A 19,705-nucleotide genomic window follows, 5' to 3' on the forward strand; every position below is an offset into this window, starting at 1 on the left:
CGGTTTCAGCAATCGGAGCACGAAGGCATCCGAAATACTACAGGAGGCCCTTAGCTCTCCCAACTCCAGCTCGTCCATGGTGGAAACGATGTTAAGAGCTTCCACCTCAAGGGACTCCTGGGTTTGGGCACGGGACTCAAGAACCCTCTATCGGAACTCCTCACCGTTTGAGCTAACCTCATACCCAGATGGTGAGGCCGTGGACGATGAGTCATGGGATGAGGGCGAGTCAAGGGAAGAGCCTGAGGACATCCCCTGGATCCCCCCGAGGCTTCAACCCCTTTGGTTGGACATTGTGCTCTCAGAGGATGAGGGACTGTACCCAGAAAAACTGGATATGGTACTTACTTTTGAATGGACGAGATGCTAAAGAAAAAGAAACTAGGACCGAGGGGAAGCTCTCTGAAGGGAACACAGAAACCGAAGGAAGGCTCACCAAAGGAAAAAAAAAAAAGTGGCCCACAAATGGTCCCCCACTGCTTATAAAAGGAAGAAAGATGGTATGACTGCCTGAGCATTAATGGCACCACCACGTCATCAATAGCTACTCTCGAGGTTTGTACCGATTGCGAACCTAACCGAAGATCCCCACCTCGATTGGGGCTTAGGCCAAAGCTGAGCGGACCTGACCAAAGGTTGCCACCTCAGCTAGGAGCTCAAGCCAAGGCCGAGTGGACCTGATCAAAGGTCCAAACCCCAATTGGGAGCTCAGGCCAAGGCTGAGCAGACCTGACCAAAGGTCCCCACCTCCATTGGGAGCTCAGACCAAAGCCGAGCGGACCTGAGCGAAGGTTCCCACATCAATTGGGAGCTCAGGACAAGGCCCAGCATACCTGATCGAAGGTCCAATCCTTGGTTAGGGGCTCAGGCCAAGGCCGAGCGGACCTGACCGAAGGTCCCCACCTCGATTAGGAGCTTAAGCCAAAGCCAAGCTGACCTGACTAAAGGTCCCCACCTCGGTTGGGAGCTTAGGCCAAGGCTGAGCGGACCTGACTAAAGGTCCAAACCCTGGTTGGGAGCTCCGGCCAAGGCCGAGTTGACCTGACCAAAGGTTCCCACCTCAGTTGGGAGCTCAAGATAAGGCCGAGCAGACCTACCGAAGGTCCTCACCTCGGTTGGAAGCTCAAGCCAAAGCCAAACGGACTTGACCGAAGGTCCCTAACTCGATTGGGAGCTTAGGCCAAGGCCGAGCAGACCTGAGCGAAGGTTCCCACCTCAATTGGGAGCTCAGGACAAGGCCCAGCATACCTGATCGAAGGTCCAATCCTTGGTTGGGGGCTTAGGCCAAGGCCGAGCGGACCTGACTGAAGGTCCCCACCTCGGTTAGGAGCTTAAGCCAAAGCCAAGTTGACCTGACTAAAGGTCCCCACCTCGGTTGGGAGCTTAGGCCAAGGCTGAGCGGACTTGACTAAAGGTCCAAACCCTAGTTGGGAGCTCTGGCCAAGGCCGAGTTGACCTGATCGAAGGTCCAAACCCCAGGTTGGAGCTCAGGCCAAGGCCCGGCAAACCTGACCAAAGGTCCCTACCTCAGTTGGGAGCTTAGGCCAAAGCCGAGCGAACTTGACCTCCCTCCTCAATTGGGAACTCAGGCCAAGGCCGAGCGGACCTGAATGAAGGTCCCCACCTCGGCTGGGAGCTTAGGCCAAAGCCGAGCGGACCTGACCAAAGGTTCCCACCTCAGTTGGGAGCTCAGGCAAAGGCCGAGCGGACCTGACCGAAGGTCCCCACCTCGGTTGGGAGCTCAGGCCATAGCCGAGCGGACCTAACCAAAGGTTCCCACCTCAGTTGAGAGCTCAAGACAAGGTCGAGCAGACCTGACCGAAGGTCCAATCCTCAGTTGGGGGCTCAGGCCAAGGCCAAGAAGACCTGATCGAAGTTCCTCACCTTGGAGTGGGAGCTCAGGCCAAAGCTGAGCGGACCTAATCGAAGGTCCAATCCTCGGTTGGGAGCTCAGGCCAAGGCCGAGCGAACCTGACCGAAGGTCCCCACCTCGATTGGGGGCTCAGGCCAAGGCCGAGTAGACCTGACCAAAGGTCTTTGTCTCAGACAAGACAAAAGCCAAAGCCAAAGGAAGAAGGCCTGAGGAGCATATGAAAGAGAAGGAAAATGACAGAAGACGTGGTTACTCCCACTGGAAGAGCCTCCTAGTGGGAGTAAGGGGGCTGCTGATACGCTCAAATTAGTCACTCAGTGAAGTAAGAACACGTGGCATCTAAGGGAAGGACACGTAGCACCCAACCGAGGGGTATCCACTATGATCATAACCCTGGAGACCAAGAGGAGAGGGAGACTAGAGCCCCCCCTCGACTGATAGAGGTCGCGAGGACTCTAATTAAGTGCGAAGGAGGGGATACCCAGATAGGGAATATTCCCCACGAAGGAAGGAAGACATATCACAGTAGGACTGGGAAAAGGGGTAGTCCTATAAAAGGGAACCCTAAAAGACAGACCAAGTAAGTCGATATGCTCACACCATTACTCCTGTGAAAAAACTGTTCTGCCGGTCTCTAACTTGGGCATCAGAGGACTAATCCCGAAGACACCTCCGGGCCTCTGCCTTCTGTGCTTGTGCAGGATCGATGCTCAGCCTCATATAGATTTTTGGTAATAACAGTATTCAATTGATGCATCTCAAATGCAGGAGATGAGATATGCAGCCCTATGAAAAGGAAACAGATCTGTAACCAAAAGAAGAAGAAAGAGAAGAACTGAGAAGAGAGAGAGAGAGAGAGAGAGAGAGAGAGAGAGAGAGAGAGCTGGGCTTCAACGAGAGGGAGTGAAGGGTTTCACCAGAAGCTCAAAACAACCCTGAGATGGAAAGGGTTTCTTCACGCGAGGGAGAGCAGGGATTGAGTGGGAGAGAAGAGTTTAGATAAAGAAGACAGAAGGCATTGGGTTTTTGGGGAATATCAGGAAGAAAGGCTATTATTTCACCTATTTTTTTAAAGTTAAACGTGCTTCTTTTTTCTTTTTTCTTTTTTTGGGGCGGGGTGGTGGGGGTAAAAATATGGTGACTTTCACATATTTCAACATTTCCCATTTCATAGGGTTATAACTTCATGGCTGATGTGAATGGTTTATGGGATAGTAACAATTTTTTGAGGTGGCCGTGAGTCATCTTTGCTTACCGTTTGAAAATTGAACAACTGATGGACAATACAAAGTAATGCTATAACTTTAGGAGCCGTAAAATTTAAGACACAAATGGCTATGACCCAGAAACGTTGTTTTGTAAATTTTCTTTGATCTTAATGTTAATTTCTTGTTCGAATAAAAAAAACATTTCCTATTTCTCCTTTTTTTTTTTTTACCCGCTTCGTTTAAAAAAAACAAACCGTGGACACCAAACGAAAGATTCCGTTTTCTTGTTCTCAAAAGACGAAAAAATGCTAGACACAGCCGAAATTGTTGCCGTAGGACAAAAGGTATTAACTGCTATTTATGTAAACCTTTCTATGCACATAAATTCTTCTTGCTCCAATAGGATAAGAAATTAAGAGTCCTAAATCCACTAGGTAAGAGTTATCTTAATCCCTACTAGTGCTTGAAAAAGTAATTCAAATTCAAGTGAATAAAGAACTGAAGCTAGAAACAGTGTTGGAAATCAGATTTAGTTTTTTGGAGATTATATTTAGTTTTTGAGAGAGGCTAGCAGATCAAGCAACAGAAAATTGATTCGTGTAGCAAGAAAACAATTGGCTACAGACAAAACTAAAGAAAGGTTTGCTATGCGTGGAATGATGAATATATGCCAGAAGTAAGTGATAAACAGTTGGGAGAAAAATGAAAATGGAAATCTGACCATAAACAGAACAATCATATGCAATAAAAATGTTAATTCAGCAGCAAACAAGGAACAGGATCGCATAATTGATCTGAAACACAAAGCTGGACAAGCTTACCTGTTCAATTAATTTTCTGTGAGCTAATGGTCTCCTGCAGAGTTCAGAACTGAATATAGAAGTAGAACGGTTGCAGAAGTATCAAAGAAATGTAGAATATCAATGGCAGCTATTACATTTGAGAGAGAAATGCTCCTACTAACGACCATAGTTGTCAAGGTGTTGCTTGGGAGACAACTAGCGTCCATGCGGCCTAGTTGGAGACTTGGAGTCTGGGCGACTGTCGCCTTACTGTAAGACACAACACTTATTTATGTCAAATATCATTTAAGCATTACTTAAGATATTATTCATAAATAAGAAATACCCCCTTTTTTAATCCAATAAAAATAGTTTAAAAATAAATTCTTATAAGGCTAAAAAGTCAATCCCCCAGTCCAGGAATAAAAACTGAATTTTTTGTTGTACGAGAGATTTTCAACTTTCAAATTCTGAGTTTTTTTCTCAATTCTAAAAATTTCATGTCTTATAATGATAAAACATTGTTAAAAACCAAAAGTCCAGTAAAATAATATTTTGTTTTGATACCCATAAAATTATTGCCATTTTGTAGGCGACTTTAATAGCATTTATGCAATAAATTTAATCGGAACATAACTTTGTTAGTAAAACTCATTTTAAGTAGTCTTAGACTTGTTGGAAAATAGGTTTTCTACTCTACCTAATACAAAATGTCTCAAGTAAAAACAAATCATTTGGCCAGTCAAAATTACTATAGAACAAGAACATTTCTCTAAATGTTGATTTTTGGTGATTTGATGTGGCTTAATGTTGATTTTTGATGACTTGATGTGGGCTAAATATTTAATTTTTTTTTATAATACAAAGTATATGTAGCATACTAAATAATGTTAGAAAAGAGGTAAAATAGAAAATAACACTTGTTCACTTTAGGTTACCTTTTTGCCTTAAGGCAGGCGACTTGTCGCTTAAACGCTTAGGCAGCCCTCCTATGCCTTGGTTTGTCTTGGTGTCATGACAACTATGTCGATGACATGTGGTACTTCTTAAACATCCAAGTTTTTCATTCAAAGTATTCCAACACAACCCCCCAAAAAAAAATTAGTATTACCTAATAGAGAAAAGAGCAAGAGCAGTTGATTGCAGTAGTCGGTTCATGTTTTGTACAATGGAGACCACATTAGTTGTCAAGGCGTCATTAGAAGACAACGCTATTTTTGAACGCCTAAGTGATCAGTCGCCATATTGTTCAAGGTGCCAAGACAAAAATTTGGGGAAAAATAAGGGGACAAAAAAGGGGTAGAAGAAGCAGTAGGAGCTGCCACTACTGCTGGAAAGGTTGCAGCAGCAACCACTGAGGAGGAGGGAGGCACGTATTGGAACTCAACCACCACCTCTTTTGGCATCGACATCATAGATGGAGAAGAATACTAAATGGGTTTCATTTTTTAAATTATAACTTTGAAGTTATATATATTTATGATTTTATAAATTGCGCCTCATATTCACAAGTAAACGAAATAATTTTCATTTTACATATTAATCCTCCCTCAAAACTACTTCTTAAAGGAATGAATATAATACTTTACGCCTAAAACCCCCTTGGTATATGCATGCCTTAGTTTGCTAGGTGCCAAGGCAATAAGGCGCCTGACCACTGCTTGGTTCGTGTTGGCATCATGACAACTCTAGGACACCAATTACTGTATCATTTAGAACTTAGAGAATACATGAAGCGATGCGAGGAAGATAAGGCTTTAGATAGAGTATAATGGTTGAGCAATATTCCTCCGGGTGACCCAGGTTATTGTGATAAGACTTAGATGAGTCTGGTCATTTTTTAATCTTTTATAACGTTTTTGTTTTGGAATGTGGTATTCATCTTGATTGTAGAGTGGGATGGTTGGTGTTTCGCTGGGGAGTATGATTTTTTCCCCCTATGTTAAGGTCAACAACTAGGGTTTCATGGAAGGTTCTCAATGTGTGCAGGGATTTATATTTTGGGGGAAGAAGTAGAAAGTAAGAGGCAAGCTAAAAATACTGACTAATCCAAATAGAGAAAGGTTAAAAGGCCGGTTGATGAATGGCTATTCTTGGAATTTTCATACTTAAAACAAAAAAAAAAAAAAAAAAAAAAAAACACACAAAGTAGTACTGAAAAAAAGGTGAAAATATCCCAAAGCATGTACAACAAAGAAAATTTCTCCTACTGAAACACCAGAATTTCATTTGTAAAATCCAATTCTAGTGCTTTCACAATTTTATTCCATACTTAAAACCTTTGTGCTAGTAAATAGCCCAATTAAAACATTTAATCAAAAGGAGAACTTGATGTAAGACTAAGGCACTGTTTGACAACGTTCCGTTTCTGCATTTTCTTGTTCCCAGAAACGGAGAAACAACTTAAAAAACGTTTGATAAAGTTATTCCGTTTCACTCATTTTTTAAAATAAATCAAAATTTATGCCTATTTACAATTCTAGAAACAAGTTTGACGAAACAAGTCCGACTTGTTTCGTCATTTCTAGAAACGAATTTCAGAGGAAAAAAAAAAGGTTGTTGTGACCGATAAATCTCTCAACTATTTAAACTTAAATAGAGGCAACCGAACCCTCTCTCCTTTTTGGGTATTCGATGATACTATTGGGTTTTATAGTGGCATTATGTCTGCAAAAAAAGTTTCGAGAAATAGGTTTATCAAACACTAAAAAATCCGTTTTTGTTTATGGAAATGTGAAAAGCCATTTCTGCTATTTCTGAGTCTAGAAACAGCAGAAACCTTATCAAACAGTGCCTAAATTACCAAGGGGTAATCAGTCCCAGTAGGATCCATCATTAACCCCAACACACAAACAAGTTCAGATTCAACAATAAACTCAGATTGGCGTGGAGGGTTTGTGGGCCATGTTGTGAACAGTAACAGCAAGTTAGCTGGCTAGATTGGCCCATGTTGGGGCTGGCTTGCTGCTAGTTCGAGTGGCCAGAATTGGAACTGACTGGCCTGGTTCGTTTGGTACCAACAGCCCCTTCCTTTAGCAGTTCGATCTACATCAGAACCTACAAAAAATGAACTACCCTTGCACATCTTCCCCCTCCCCCGCCCCTCTTTCGGCTTTATATTCCCCCATCAACTAGGATTTGGAAGATTTTCCAATGATTGAAAAAGTAATTGAACCTTGAAATGTTATGAAAATCGTGGAAAAATGCACATCTTTTGATCCTTGAGAAGTGTCGTACAATAAAAGTGACTTCAACTCAAGCCAACTGTGTCGTATCCCAACCCAAAGGTGACTAGATACAACTCAACTGAAAACACAAGCCAAGGCTTATCCAAACAAAAAACATGACTTGTATGACTCATACAACTCAAGCCAACTGACTCTTATCCCAACAAAAAGTGACTTAAAAATCTGATTTATAACTTTTCTCCCAAATCCTAGATTACCTTCGTACTGGTAAGTATAGCCTAAATTAACTTGCAACCAAACAGAGCCTAATGGGGTAAAAGAACAGAAAGAACTCTCAATATTTTCAGAAGGGGGTGTGGCGAATTTGGAAGTAACACCATGGTCAAAAGTGGCAAAAATTATCTAAGAAAATTTCCCAAAAAGTTATGACTAAGGTTCTGAATTCCAACCATTCATATCAACAGTATCTCACAATTTACCTGGATATGCTAGAATCATTTCAACATCATCTTGGTTTTGGAGCCAAATCCCTTTTTTCAATGTAATACACATCAAGTTAATCAGTTTCTAATGTGCACAGTTGCATAGGAAAATAAAATCAGCAAAGTTCTCCATAATTTCACCACCTTGCAATCCCTTCCACTTTTTGCACCGTCAATTGAAGAAATTTCACATAGCAATTAAAACACTATTGGGTTAATATATTACAACCTGTACGACCCTAATGAAAACAGTAAGAAATGACAAATCCTCATCAAGTAGAAAAAAGAAAACAAAGGTCTACAGCCACCCCTTCCCCCCACCCCCCGCCCCCCCCCCCCCAAAAAAAAAAATAGTATTTCCCAGCAAAAATGTATCTCTGAATTACAGAGCTCTGGAATGACCTGTACTTCAAGCAGATGGAGGTGGTGGAGGTGGTGGCATGGACATTGGAGGTGGCGGGGGAGGTCTTCCAGCCATATGCTGAGGTGGTGCTGGTGGCCAAACCGGTGGTGGTGCACTCATACCCATTGGTGGTGGTGGAGGCCTTGAAAGTGCTGCCTGTGGAGGAGGTGGAATATTTGGTGGTCTGGCAAGTGGTCTGAACTGCTGAGGTGGAGGCGGCATGACAGATGGCATCATCACTTGACCCTGCTGCTGCATCTGACCAGGCCATTGCTGCCCTGCTAGTTGCATCGGAGGAGGAAAGCCCCCAACCTGTGGTGGGGGAGGGCGGATTGCTGGAACTTGCCCAGGAGGAATGGGACCATTTGCAAACGGGCGAGGAGGAACAGGGACCCCCATGGTACCATTAGCCTGAGGACCATTCGATAGTGTAGGTGGTCCACTTGCAAAAAGTGTGTGGGGCCGGTTTTTCTGTGCACCAGGATTGCTTGCAGCCAAGACTCTCTCTGCATTACATTTGTTTAAAATAATAAGCATTTTCTGGAAATAGTATGTAGTATCTATCAAAATTGATAAGGAAGGTTCATAGAAGATTTACTCAAAACGTAAAATGCTAAAAGTCAGCATTTGAGCAAAGTCCAGTAAGTTGGCTTTGACATTAAATAGTGAAAAAAAGATAAAGATGGTTGATGTAAAACCCTAACCTGCTGGGGTACCATGACGCTCCCCTTTCGTATCTTTCTTGTATGCATAGGACACTGTAATTTGACGATTGCAGAGATATTGACCATTCATGGCCTACAGATACAATAATAAGTAAATAATAGCAAGTCGTTCATGAGCATTTCAGAATATAACTGCAGATACAGAAGCAGGAATGTACCTCAATAGCTGCATCAGAGGACTCAAAAGAATCATAGCTAATAAAGCCAAAACCACGAGAATTCCCAGTCTCAGGATCTCTCATTATCTGAAACAGGAAAAAGTCTTGCATCAGAGATCATTTGAAAGTAAGCTGCCACCCCTATGTCAGTTTTTCCTGTCAGTCAATCTAGGTCACTTATTTTCCTTCCAAAACAAGCGACTAGTTTCCACAAGAGCAACAACTTCTAATTAGTGCCTATACTTTTCATTAACACCACTTGTAGAGCCTGACTATTTAAATGGAATCCCTAATATAAGACGATCCAAAAATTAACCTACAATAATAGAACAAGATGATAGTACTTTGGGCCAATACTTTTTTCCGGATGATCAAGAATTTATACATATAACTTTAGTGTTGCTTTCCATGTGTGGAGAAAATATGCACATGCTGGCCTGCTGGATAGATCTCGATGGAGATTTTTTATTGGCTCTTTAGGCACATTAATTTGACTGCAGAAAAGTCAATGTATTGAGCTGCTACTTTGCCTCTAGGCATACTTCCAAGGTCGTACAACTATTTTGCCTTGGAGACCTGGTGGGTAGATAGTAGATACCGAAACTACAACCCACCATGGTATAAATTTATAGAACATCTCCAAGCTCCAAAACAGATGAGTAACTAAAACTAATGTCTTTGTTAACCCCACGCTTCCGTTCAGGTGAACAAAGAGCCAGAAATGATGATAAATTACAAATTAGATACCAGATCGCTTTGGACTTCCAGAACTAAGTAGAACATAAAAGCTCCCTTGGATAAAAAAGTAAAAGGGTGAGGAGGAAAATACACCTGGTTATTCTTAGTCATTTGCAGGTGATATAGATGAGAACCATCTAAGTTCTCATTAGAAAAAAAAAAAAAAAAATGGGTATAGCAGAGTTGGACATGTGGCAAAGCAGAAGGTTAAAAATCCACTAGGAAAAGGAATCTCTTGGGAAATGGTTTAAAAAAACACAGCTGAAAATTCAGGAAAAAATGCCAATACAAGGAGGGGTATATGTTACAATCTGATTCTGAAATTTGACACACAGGCAATCCAGACCATGCCACATCACCCTTCATTTGCACAATTAGGACCATATAGGACGACCTTCCTATTTGAGCCATGTAAGAAACCTATTGTCTCAATATTTTTTTCCAGAGGGGTAATACTCTGATTACTTATAGAGAAAAGGTTCTCTGAGCTGCCATGGGAGGGTATGCTAGCACCTTCCCATGTACGAAAGCATTCCGTCACACCAATGCCACTTGCTCTCCTTTATGCCACTTGCTCAGAGAAACCTCTTCCTTATATCAATATCTAAATTCATGAGAGGAAGAGTGCCACTCAGAGAGTTCCTTCAGGATTCTATTGCTAAAATTTTCACATTTAATTGGTACAAGAAGGTGTCCTCACCTAACACAGAGGCTGCAAGAGTGCATAAATGAATTAAGCTAATAACACGAAAGTATGAAATTCATGCAAAAAAGCCACAGAACGCCCAACTGCTAACTGCAACAAGGTGATATCATGCAGCAGTTCTCACCTTTTCTTTTAGTCAGCATCCTAATATACATTAAGGAAGAAAAAAGAGACTGATTAAGTAGAGCCAATTAAGAGGGATAACAACCTTTGGGTTTGTAACAATGAGTCCAAAAGCACTGAAAGTATCATAGAGAAGTTTTTCATCCACATCCTGCAAACAGTCAAATTCAAATGATGAGAAGAGTAATGATGGAATTGGTTTGATAAGTAAGGTCCTGATACAATCTGACAGCTTACAGGGTCAAGGTTTCCAACAAAAAGGTTTGCGCCAACATCCAAGCTCTTCTTATCTTGAGAAGCCTGGAGACAAATAGAAACATTACATAATATATGAAACTTTATCATGCATAGAGAAAAGATACTCATAAAAGGATATCTCCAAATGCATCTTATATCACTTGATTATAAAATTAGATTCTTGACTAACATGAACAGAATGAGGCAAGAGTGGAAAAATCACTCACACCTTATTCACACGTATTGGCTTCCCATACAGTTTAATCATGTTCAGAACCTTTATTGCCTGGATTAATATAAAACAACATTAGTTCAAGGGAAGAAATAAAATTCGCCAAAAACAGCAAACAGCCCCATATCAACAGCATTATCTTCGATTGAGAAAACAAAAATAAAAAAAGCATGCCAGAGAACTTGTGGATCAAATAGGATTGGATTGTCCTTAAATAAGGCAAATGCAATGTAGAGCTTATAATGTGTGCATCGCTTGGTCGATTTTATAACAAATTCACAATGCTGCTATTTTAGGAAAATGGACCAATTTGCAGGGTTTTTATCTAATTTAAGATGACATCATTTACTGAAACTTTTGAGCATAATTAGGGAATAATGGAAGTATGTTTGACAACAGGGTAACTTAGTATGTTTGACAACAGGGTAACTTTTTACCATAGTTTTCAATTGTCATGGTACCAAGGCAAAGCAGGCTCCCAAGGACACCACCATATTCCAGGTATGTTTCCTACTTCTAGATCAGGAGGTCCTTAATACAGAAGGCAACTGGTTGCCTTCAGCATCGAGGCCTCTTTGTTGCCTAGGTATCACCTTGACAGATAAAATTATGACAAAGTGATCATGCAACAAGCAAACAATGTTCCTTCTTTGTGTTGGGGAGGGGGGGGGGGGGGGGGGGGGGGGGGGGGGGGGGGGGGGGGGGGGAGGGGGATTCACCATATGAATAGAGGATTTCTTCTTTGAATTTTCAAGGAGCATGGAAAATGATATCATATTAACACATAATGAGTTGCTGCTCCATCTGATTCAATGTAAAATGCTAAAAAGTTGAAATAAAATGGAAATTTTCCAACTATGGACAGACTTGGTATAATTTCTATCTCAATTTCAGATTGATTTCATGAAATAGTCAACAAATAGATTTTCGGTCAAGAAATTGAAATTGTTTTGGTTGCATCAATCTGAAATATTTCAAGATTAATAATTATTTATTTGGTAGTTAATTTCTGAGAATAGTTTCTATAGATTTCTTTGGGAGAGGGTGGTGGCAGGGGCAGAGGCAGGGACAGTAGTGGGGCAGAGAAGGGGCAGTTGTGGTGGCATGGTAGCCTTCAGCAGAAAAAGAAGGGTCGTGTTTTATTTTTACATGAAATTACTGTTCTGCTTATCAAATTAACCATGTGCTCATTAAAGAGCAAGAGTGAAATCAATTTCAATTTTAAAATAGAAACAGCTCCTCAGCTATTTCACAATTCAGATGTAAAATGTTGAACCAGAAATGTGCTAGACCTTTTAATATATATTTACACTAGCTTGACCTGAAAATCCAATTTCTGGTGCTATTACCTTGAATAGTTTGTTAAGGCTCTTACTTTTCTTGATAGAAATGCTTTTTATGACCTAATTCAAAAGCAAAGATAATCAAGATGCAACTGCATGCAGTACTCACATAATCAGCATCTTCTTCACTACGGAACTCCACAAACCCATATCCTTGATGGAGATTTGTCACTCTATCTTTCGGAACATAAACATTGACTGTAACATGATGAAGAAATGATGTAAGATCATCATTGCAATTGATACAAATAACCTAAAAACAATTCAAGAAAGCCTCCCCTTAGTAACTAGCAATTTGTTACTGCTGTATAGCCCAATATTCTCATTCATTTATGAATATAATTGCAGAAAATAAACTAGTCATGGTTAAATAAACTGTTGAAAGAGAATACTGAGTATCTGCGATTTGAAATGTGTAGTAATGGAAGCAACAATAGGCAAATTCCATTTAGAATGTAAGGAATAAGACTCCATGGTAAACCTAAAACATTTCTCATTGGTATCACTAGGAACTCATTTAAAGCTATCCAAAGAACAGCCGTCATATGATTGGACATCTTCATTTATTTAAAAAAATATATATATATCACATGGTTCGACATGATTTGAAAAGGTATGGCCAGATTATGAGAAGCCTGCGGGTCCATGACAAGATATATACTTTTGGGCTTGCACCAATTTTAATCAGCTTCTATCCATGAAAAGACATGCATAATTTAGGTCTGGTCCCAAGTATGACCTTGGATAGATCTTCTTGGAGGGCAAGAATCCACGTATCCAACCCCACTTATGTTAGATTTTCCTGTTTTGTTGCGGTGTGTTCTTTTCCTTTTACTTTTCTTTTGCTGTATTCGATTGGATCCATGTGTAGCCGACCCCATTTAGTTGGGATAAGGCTGAGTTTTTTTGTTTTGTTGATGTTGTTGTGTATTTTTATTTCTGAGTCTGTTAAGAAACAGTATCTAATTACTAGTACAGAAAAGGACATTTTTTTATGGAGTTTCTAATTTCCAATTTAATTCTTTCCTTCAAAACAAAAATCTGATTCAATTGTATACAGGAAAAGTGGTCCAGTCTTCTCTACCTCTCTCTCTTATTGTCAAGGGTGCGTCTGTTTGTAACCAAGGTTAACAGATTTTGTAACCAGAAAATTTTACCCTAATGAGAACGATGTGTCAATAATTTAGAGGTACTAAAATTGTAAAACCCATTCCTTCATCAACAATTTCGTTCATCGGGAGGTGAGAGGCAGGGGGGTTTGAGAGAACTTGCTGTTGCAAGCGGCAAGGGCTAGTTGGGATTTCTGCAAGAGTGTTCATAGGATGGGCGGTAGGTGAAGATCCTATCAAGAATATAACTAGAGCATGCTCAGAGAGCGATCTCCGAAGGGAGCAAAGATGAGCGCAGCTTTGTGGATAATCAGACCCTTATAATACTGTCAATGAATGTTGCCCAAAAACGAGAGATGCAAGAAGTGACCGACAATGGGGAAAAACACCTTGGCTCTGAACAGTTTCAGTCGGGTTATTAATTTAAATCAAATTAAGTTGTCTTACCTACCTAGCATTTGAAGCTCCCTTCTCAGGTGATTCTTGTCCAAGTAAGAAAAAGGGCACCCCCGATCCAGGAGAATAGTAGAAAAGACAAAGTATGACCCACAAGGCGAAGAAGATGAGCAAGGGTAGAAGGAATCCAATGAGGAAACAAGTATTGTAACTGATGGACTCTGCGCAAGGGACGTAAATCTTATACATCCCAACCAATATGAGGTTAACCCATACCAGTCAACATTCTCATCGCCCCGGTGGGGCACCGAATAGGTGACCCACAACACCACTGCTTTGCAAAAGCGACTGGCGTTCTCCGATTTGCTTGGATGTACTGGGAAGTTGTTGACCTGCATTATCATCACCACTGCTGCCACGTGGTGCATCCACATACTCGCATGAAGGCAGTGGGGAGGGGAGAGGCAGGGAGATGAAGATGGATTGGAAGCCAGCGATGGAGAGTTGTGAGGGAGCCAGATATGGAAAGGGAGACAAGGAGACGGGGAAATTACAATAAAAACCCTTCCGTAAAAAGTTGATAAGTAATGTGGGGTGGACAAATAAGTCCAGTTACAACACATTGCTGTAACCTGGTTGGGTACAAACAGATTATCCCTATTCTAAATACTAAGTACAATGAAATTTTTCTTCTATTTAATAAATAAAATAGAAAAGATAAGTTTTAGTATATGACTTGGTTGTTGTAAGGGTTCACTAATAGAAAGGCTCCTCCACAGGGTGGTCTAATGGCCTTTAGACCATGTTCAGAGCCCTTGCTTTCTCCATTACTCAAGCAATCAGTATCAGCTAAACATCGGATTCCAATGCCTTCACTTAAGAGCCGACTAATTCATTGAAGAACCTAACTGAATCCATACCCAATCTGTTTCCACCTTCACAGTTCAACATATAACTGGTATGGAGTGATGCATATACGGCTACACTTGATTGGTCGGACCAGCATGACTGGCTTTGGAAGCCAAGAGCCAAGAAGAACCCTGGCCTAGACTTTTGGTCCAACAAGGGTTGGAAGTAATTAATAGTCGTTCATTATTTTATATTTCATAGAGTAGGAACATAGGAGTTAGACTCGGTTTAAACCTTGTTTTCCTAGATTAGGCTAGTTCCCTATTTTAGTTGGTTTCCAATTTTGTCTTTTATTTTCCCTATATATTGGCTGCATCGATGGACAAGATTAGAGTGAATTCATAATGGATTGAGAATTGGTCGATTCTGTGCTTTGTGAGCATGTGGGCTTCACTTTCCCCCCTGCTACTCTGATCTTCCCCTTCTTCTCTTAGGGCCCTCCATCAACTTGGTATCTGAACCGATAGCCAAAGGATCCTCTCCTTCTTTCTCTATCCCTTATTACCTTCCCTATCTCTTTTCCTTCTTATCTTCTCCTCATTCTTCTGTTTTAGTTTCTACAGAGACTGAGAGCAGCAATTTAAAAACAAAAAAAAACAAAACAAAACAAAACAAAAAGCAAAAAAAAAACAAAAACCCGACTGTTGCAAAACATAGAAGTTGCAAACCCCATAGCCCTCCTCTTTCCTCTACGACCCCCGCCCCCTCCTAGGGTTTTATTGAGAAAAAAAACAGCAAACGAAGAAGAGAAAATAGATCGAAAAAGAGAAACAGAGAACCAAAAAAAAAAAAAAGAGAAGAAAAGCGAGAGTGAGAGGTAGTGAACAGGACACATACCAGTGGATTGTGGTCGACTTCCTCGCATCCACGCCTCCCTCCTCACAGCAGTTCTACTCCTTCCTTTTGGAGCGGTCTATGCCTTCCTCACAGTCCTTTTCTCTGGTTCGACGAGAAGAAAACACCGAAAAGGAGAACCCTCTCTCGGTTCATGGTTTAGTCTCCAAGAGGAAACTTACACTCACCTTTCTATCGGTATTACCCCCCTTCTTTTCATCGATTTCTTTTACCCCTTTTTGTTTTCCATATTCACCCCTACTTATCCCCCTAAATTCTGATCTCCTTTTTTAAAATTTTCTTCCAAGTTTACCCTCCCTCACCCATACGTGATACGTGTCTAAATTTCTCACTGAACTTTAGTCATTTACAATTCTTCCATCCTTCCGAAAAAAAAACAAAAAAAAAACAAAAAAAACAAAAAAACAAAAAAAGAAGAAACCAGTTATTTACTATATTGCCATTACCTTTTAAGTGCTCACTTGCTTATCTCCACTATGGTAGCTAATAGTGAAGTTCTCCAACATCTCAATTCCTACAAAGGTGAGACTGATGCAGTTGCACGATGGACTTAGAGAAAAAAAAAAAAATCTTTAGATTTGATTCTCTTTGGATTTAGAAACAATTTCTTTTGTATGAGTTAGTTTCTAATTTTAGATTAGTTTCCATTTTCAAGTAGTTTCCATTAAGTGTTTGATTTTTTAGTTTATATTAGTCATGTAATTGATGAACTCGGTGATTAGATTTTGAAGTTTTGAATTTTGAGAATTGAATGGTGTTTCCAGGTTTGAAACCATGGTTGCAGTGAGCTGCCATTAGCTTCTCTTCCCCTGATCATCTTCTCCTCTTCCCTCTCTTATCTTTCTTCTTTTCTGTTCCTATTTTGTGACTGCCCCTCCTTACCGGAAAGCCCCTGTTTCTGGCAGTATTTCCAGCCTTGTTCAAGTTCTTAGATCTCCTTAGTGCTTGATCTGCTAGGGCTGAAGTTTTGATCGAAGGTAGCCCTTAGGCGACATAAATCCTAGAACATCTCCTCCGAAGCTTGGTTTTTTCTGTGGAGAAACCCAAACCAGATTCAGATCTGAGTTTTACCAACGCCAAGTCCAGTTGCAGGTTCGATTCACATTCAGATATGGGCTGTCGAGGTCTTGCGGTGCTGGATTCATAGATGACCTGTTGCATCGACCTTTCCTTTGAAGGTTCAGGCCAAGCCGAGGCCTAGCTGAGAAGCCCTCTCGAACTGAAGTTTCTCCCCATCGCCTCCCTGTTCTGATCTAAGGTAGAAGACAACACAATCGTGAGTTGCCCCTTTTCTGTCTTTTAAGTCTGATTTACCATTATGCATTTCTTTTAGTCTCTAATTATCTCATATCCCTATTCTTATTTCACTTCCTAGTTTACCCCATCAAATAATCATTAATTCCCTTTAAGTCCTATCTCCCAAATAGCTCATTAACTAATTCTGGTTATTTACAATTCTGCCACCCCCTTTATAACTTCAGCTTAATTACAATTCTGCCATTTAGTTGAAGCTTTATTTCAATACCATTGTTATATGGTATTGCCTTTGTTTTATTGAGTGTTTAAGTGGGTCCTAAGCGATCCGATTCTGACTTTTGGAACCCGGCTCCGCATCAGAGACTGATTCCAAAAGTAACACTCATTGAACGTGTCGATACCCTCACCACAGTTGTCACTTCCATTCAGACAATAATGACAACCATACAAGCATCTCGTGACCGATTGGTGGCCAAAAATAGAGGAAAGAGTCCCATTCAATATGGGGATTCCTCCAAGACCACCCCACAGGATCCGCCACCTCCACTGCTACCACCACCACCACCAACACCACAGCATACACCACCAGTTCGTCGATATGATAATTATGGAGCAGAAAGAGCAGTAAAACTGAATGCCCTTCTATTGTTGAGATAACAATCTAGAACTGTACTTTGATTGGATTCACAGTTTAGAAACATTTTTCAGATGGTACGGATTAACTGAGGCCCGAACATTCTTATTTGCAGAGGCTAAACTAAAAGTCATGGCCCCAGTCTGGCAGGTCAAGCAACAGCAATAGAACCAAACCCGAGGCATTCGATTAGTCACTACTTGGGCTAAAATGCACGAAGTAATGAACCGGTGATTCTTACCTCCTGATTACAAGCAACGCATGAACCTCAGATTTACACAATTGAAGAGTATATTCCCAGATTTTATTATTTTGCCACTCATTCTGATTTTGAGTGAGATAAATAAGTGTTGGTGGCATAGTTCCACAATAATTTGCAACCCTCAAATTAGTGATGCCCTTGCATCTAGTCGACTGCCTACAATGGAAGATGTACAAATAATGTAACAAGCTGAGGGAAGTCTGAAACGACCATACTATTGGAGACCTTTTAAATATATTTTCCTAAAGGCCCTAGTTCTATTCAGCAATAGCCTTCTACCCAAGAAAAGTCATTTAGCAAACCACAAGCTAATGATTCATCTATGGTATCTTCACAACCTAGTCGACCGCATCTTCCACCTCGACGTGATTCAAACATGTCATCTTCATGGCCTAATCATCCATACTCTACACCTCGGCATGGTTTTGATAAACCTTCTGGGATGTGAAAGTTTTCCCATCAGTGCTTCGCATCCAGAGGGTACGAGCATTTCAGTGCTCAGTGTCCCAACCATTTGGTTGCTTTTCTTGATAAGGATTCTCCTTTACTTTATATTCCAGAAGAATAACTTGGTTATGCAGCAGTTGATTTAAGGGAAGAGCATGCGTCAGGTGAAGTCAATAGCACTCCCAGTGAGAAGACCCATATCCTATTCCATGTCCTTCATCATGTGTTGACCACTCAGAAAGTCACTGAAGCTGGCGCCGCAGTAGTATTTTCTAGACCCATGTGAAATGCAATCACCAACTATTAACCTTGGCCATTGATGGTGGTAGCTGCACTAATTTTTTTTTTTTTTTTTTTTTTCCAATTTTGAACTCGGTGAAATAATTGCACTGATGTCGTCTCTGAATACTCTATTCATAAGCTAGGATTGACAAGAGAGCCACAACCAAATCCCTACAAGAATGCTTGGATGAACAACGCTATCTCACGATCACAAATAAGTGTTTGGTCACATATTCAATTGGTGGATTTCAGGATACAGTCCAATGTGACGTCCTCCCTCTGAAGGTATGACATATCCTTTTTGGTCGACCGTGGTTGTTTGATTTGAAAGTACAGCTAATGTAGACAAGGGTAGGGGTCTAACCAAGTCTCAACTGCAGGAACTTTTAATCAAAGAACAACCAATATAGAACAGCAACACAACAGATCATAATTAATAATGAAGAAATCAATTCTGGAAATCAGGTTGTCGATTCCAGAAGTGAAGGATTCTGTGACCAAAATATAATCATATATGAAGAGGTATAATAGGTACTGATATGGAGTAAGAACAGGTCATAAATCATGAATGAACACCATAGGAAGCCAAGGAAATCAGATTCAGTCTATCGATTTCAATCCCAGAGATCACAGGCCACTAAAAGACAAAATCAAGGAAATTTTTAATAACTCACTAATGGCTGTACAGAAATAGCCAAAATTTGGATCGATCCTTGGTGGGATAGAGAGAGACTGTCGACCAGAATTGTAGGACAAACCCATGGCTGGATCTGAATCAACAGCAAGGACCGATTGTACTTATACAGAAATTCTGGGCAGAATTTTGAAAATATAAATACCTGGTTTGTTTGGCAGCAGTAGATCCTTAGAAATAAAACTTGAAAGAGAAAGAATAAGACACTTGAAAGGAACCTTTTGGGCTTCACACCGCAAAGAGTCAATTGGATCAAACTCCAATTCCTTCAGCCTTGATCAAACACAAGACCACCACTTTGATCACACACAAAGCAAACTCAGAAGAACAACAACATAGCTTTTTTCATTCATAAAATCGTTGGGGCTTAATGGGAGCCCTCTCCTTTATTTATAATAATGATGGGGGTTTACAAATAATAGAAACTCATTTTAGTTTCCAAAACTGAAATAGGAAACTAAATAAAAGCAAGTCCTCTAGTTACTAAAATAAAAAATAGAAACTAGGAAAATACAAAGACTGAAATTAGTAACTAACTTTTGATTGAATTTAGAAACTGACTAATGATTGAAATTAGAAACTAATTAACCCCATCACAACCCAACTAAAAAGGAAACCAATGAAAAAAGAAACTAACTAGTAATCCCATACTCAATCTTAGA

The 19,705-nt window shown here is 40.5% G+C and overlaps 1 protein-coding gene across 6 annotated transcripts in view; it reads right to left on the minus strand.

Annotated features, from left to right (window-relative positions):
- Window positions 1-7,638: 7,638 nt before the first annotated feature.
- Window positions 7,639-19,705, minus strand: part of LOC122084283 (splicing factor 3B subunit 4) — a 39,913-nt gene continuing 27,846 nt past the window's right edge. For all 6 annotated transcript variants that reach the window (XM_042652400.1, XM_042652401.1, XM_042652398.1 and 3 more), the window contains exons 4-10: window positions 12,308-12,396; window positions 10,853-10,909; window positions 10,624-10,686; window positions 10,472-10,537; window positions 8,820-8,906; window positions 8,641-8,734; window positions 7,639-8,442 (exon numbers count right to left, since the gene is read on the minus strand). In XM_042652400.1, the coding sequence (XP_042508334.1) occupies window positions 7,943-8,442; window positions 8,641-8,734; window positions 8,820-8,906; window positions 10,472-10,537; window positions 10,624-10,686; window positions 10,853-10,909; window positions 12,308-12,396 (956 nt within the window). In that variant the 3' untranslated portion in view covers window positions 7,639-7,942. The remainder of the gene's footprint in view (window positions 8,443-8,640; window positions 8,735-8,819; window positions 8,907-10,471; window positions 10,538-10,623; window positions 10,687-10,852; window positions 10,910-12,307; window positions 12,397-19,705) is intronic.

Source organism: Macadamia integrifolia, chromosome 7, assembly GCF_013358625.1.
Source record: "Macadamia integrifolia cultivar HAES 741 chromosome 7, SCU_Mint_v3, whole genome shotgun sequence".
Lineage (NCBI taxonomy): Eukaryota > Viridiplantae > Streptophyta > Magnoliopsida > Proteales > Proteaceae > Macadamia > Macadamia integrifolia.